This window comes from Pygoscelis adeliae, unplaced genomic scaffold (assembly GCF_000699105.1).
Source record: "Pygoscelis adeliae isolate BGI_AS28 unplaced genomic scaffold, ASM69910v1 Scaffold65, whole genome shotgun sequence".
Lineage (NCBI taxonomy): Eukaryota > Metazoa > Chordata > Aves > Sphenisciformes > Spheniscidae > Pygoscelis > Pygoscelis adeliae.
The window spans coordinates 1,347,058-1,347,907 of NW_008824864.1; the positions used below are offsets into that span (position 1 = coordinate 1,347,058).

The window sequence follows — 850 nt, forward strand, 5'->3', positions numbered from 1 at the left end:
ACAGAGCCATCTGGCTGAGCTGGTTTGTTATAATCGAGCAGATTATGTTCACGGGACTCAGAGTTTAAGGCTCCTCTCCCATAGAGCAACTCTGCACAACCCAAGCAGACCAACTTTGGGACTTTGAATGAACATATTTACATCCACCTTTCTCTTCATGTCGACTTTTCTGGAAACATTCACACGGATGCCATGGTTACTCCTACCACGGTAAGAGAAATTTGACGTTTTCTAATAGGGTCCTAAGAGGGCGGGGAGGAGAGGGGGGGGAGAGGGGTCCTTTAAAGAAGTATAATGGGGAGGAGGGGGGGGTCTTGTAAGCAGTAGATCTGTCCCAAATGTTGTTGCCTTTCCCGTTGTGCCTCCTCCTTCCCCCACTCCTACTTGCCCTATAGCTTGCTTCAGTCCTGAGGTTCCTCTCTCCTCCTGCTCTGCATGCTGTTGTTCAGGTCCCTGGCAAGAAAACAGCAGAGGAGAAATATGAGGTGCTAAAGGAATCTGATTTAAGAGGCAAAAGTAAAGGATACTCTTGGTTTTATTTTAAGAGGGAAACCAGCAACTTCAGATATAACAAAAGGGGTTGCAAATCTTGAGCGTGGATTGCAAGAACCAGCCTCAGCATACGTAGCATGCTTGCCCTCAGGGAAAGTTAGAGCCCATGACAAGTAAAGTCAAAATTCCCAATTTCTAGACCTCGTCTGTCTCAGGTAACTAACTTCACTGGAGCTTTCTTTTTTGTGTGTGTGCCAGACACTGGAAACCCTATTCATGACCTTTGAATCAATCCCCATTCTCCTCAAACCCAAACACTAAATTCTCTGGGAGGAACTGGAGATCAAAGGATTCCCTA

General features: G+C 46.2%; 1 protein-coding gene across 1 annotated transcript in view; it reads left to right on the forward strand.

The window, feature by feature from the left end:
* The first annotated feature begins 89 nt into the window (after nt 1-89).
* NTF3 (neurotrophin 3) overlaps nt 90-850 on the forward strand; it is a 52,500-nt gene continuing 51,739 nt past the window's right edge. The window contains exon 1 of the mRNA XM_009324339.1: nt 90-210. Coding sequence (XP_009322614.1) covers nt 193-210 — 18 coding nt within the window. The 5' untranslated portion in view covers nt 90-192. The remainder of the gene's footprint in view (nt 211-850) is intronic.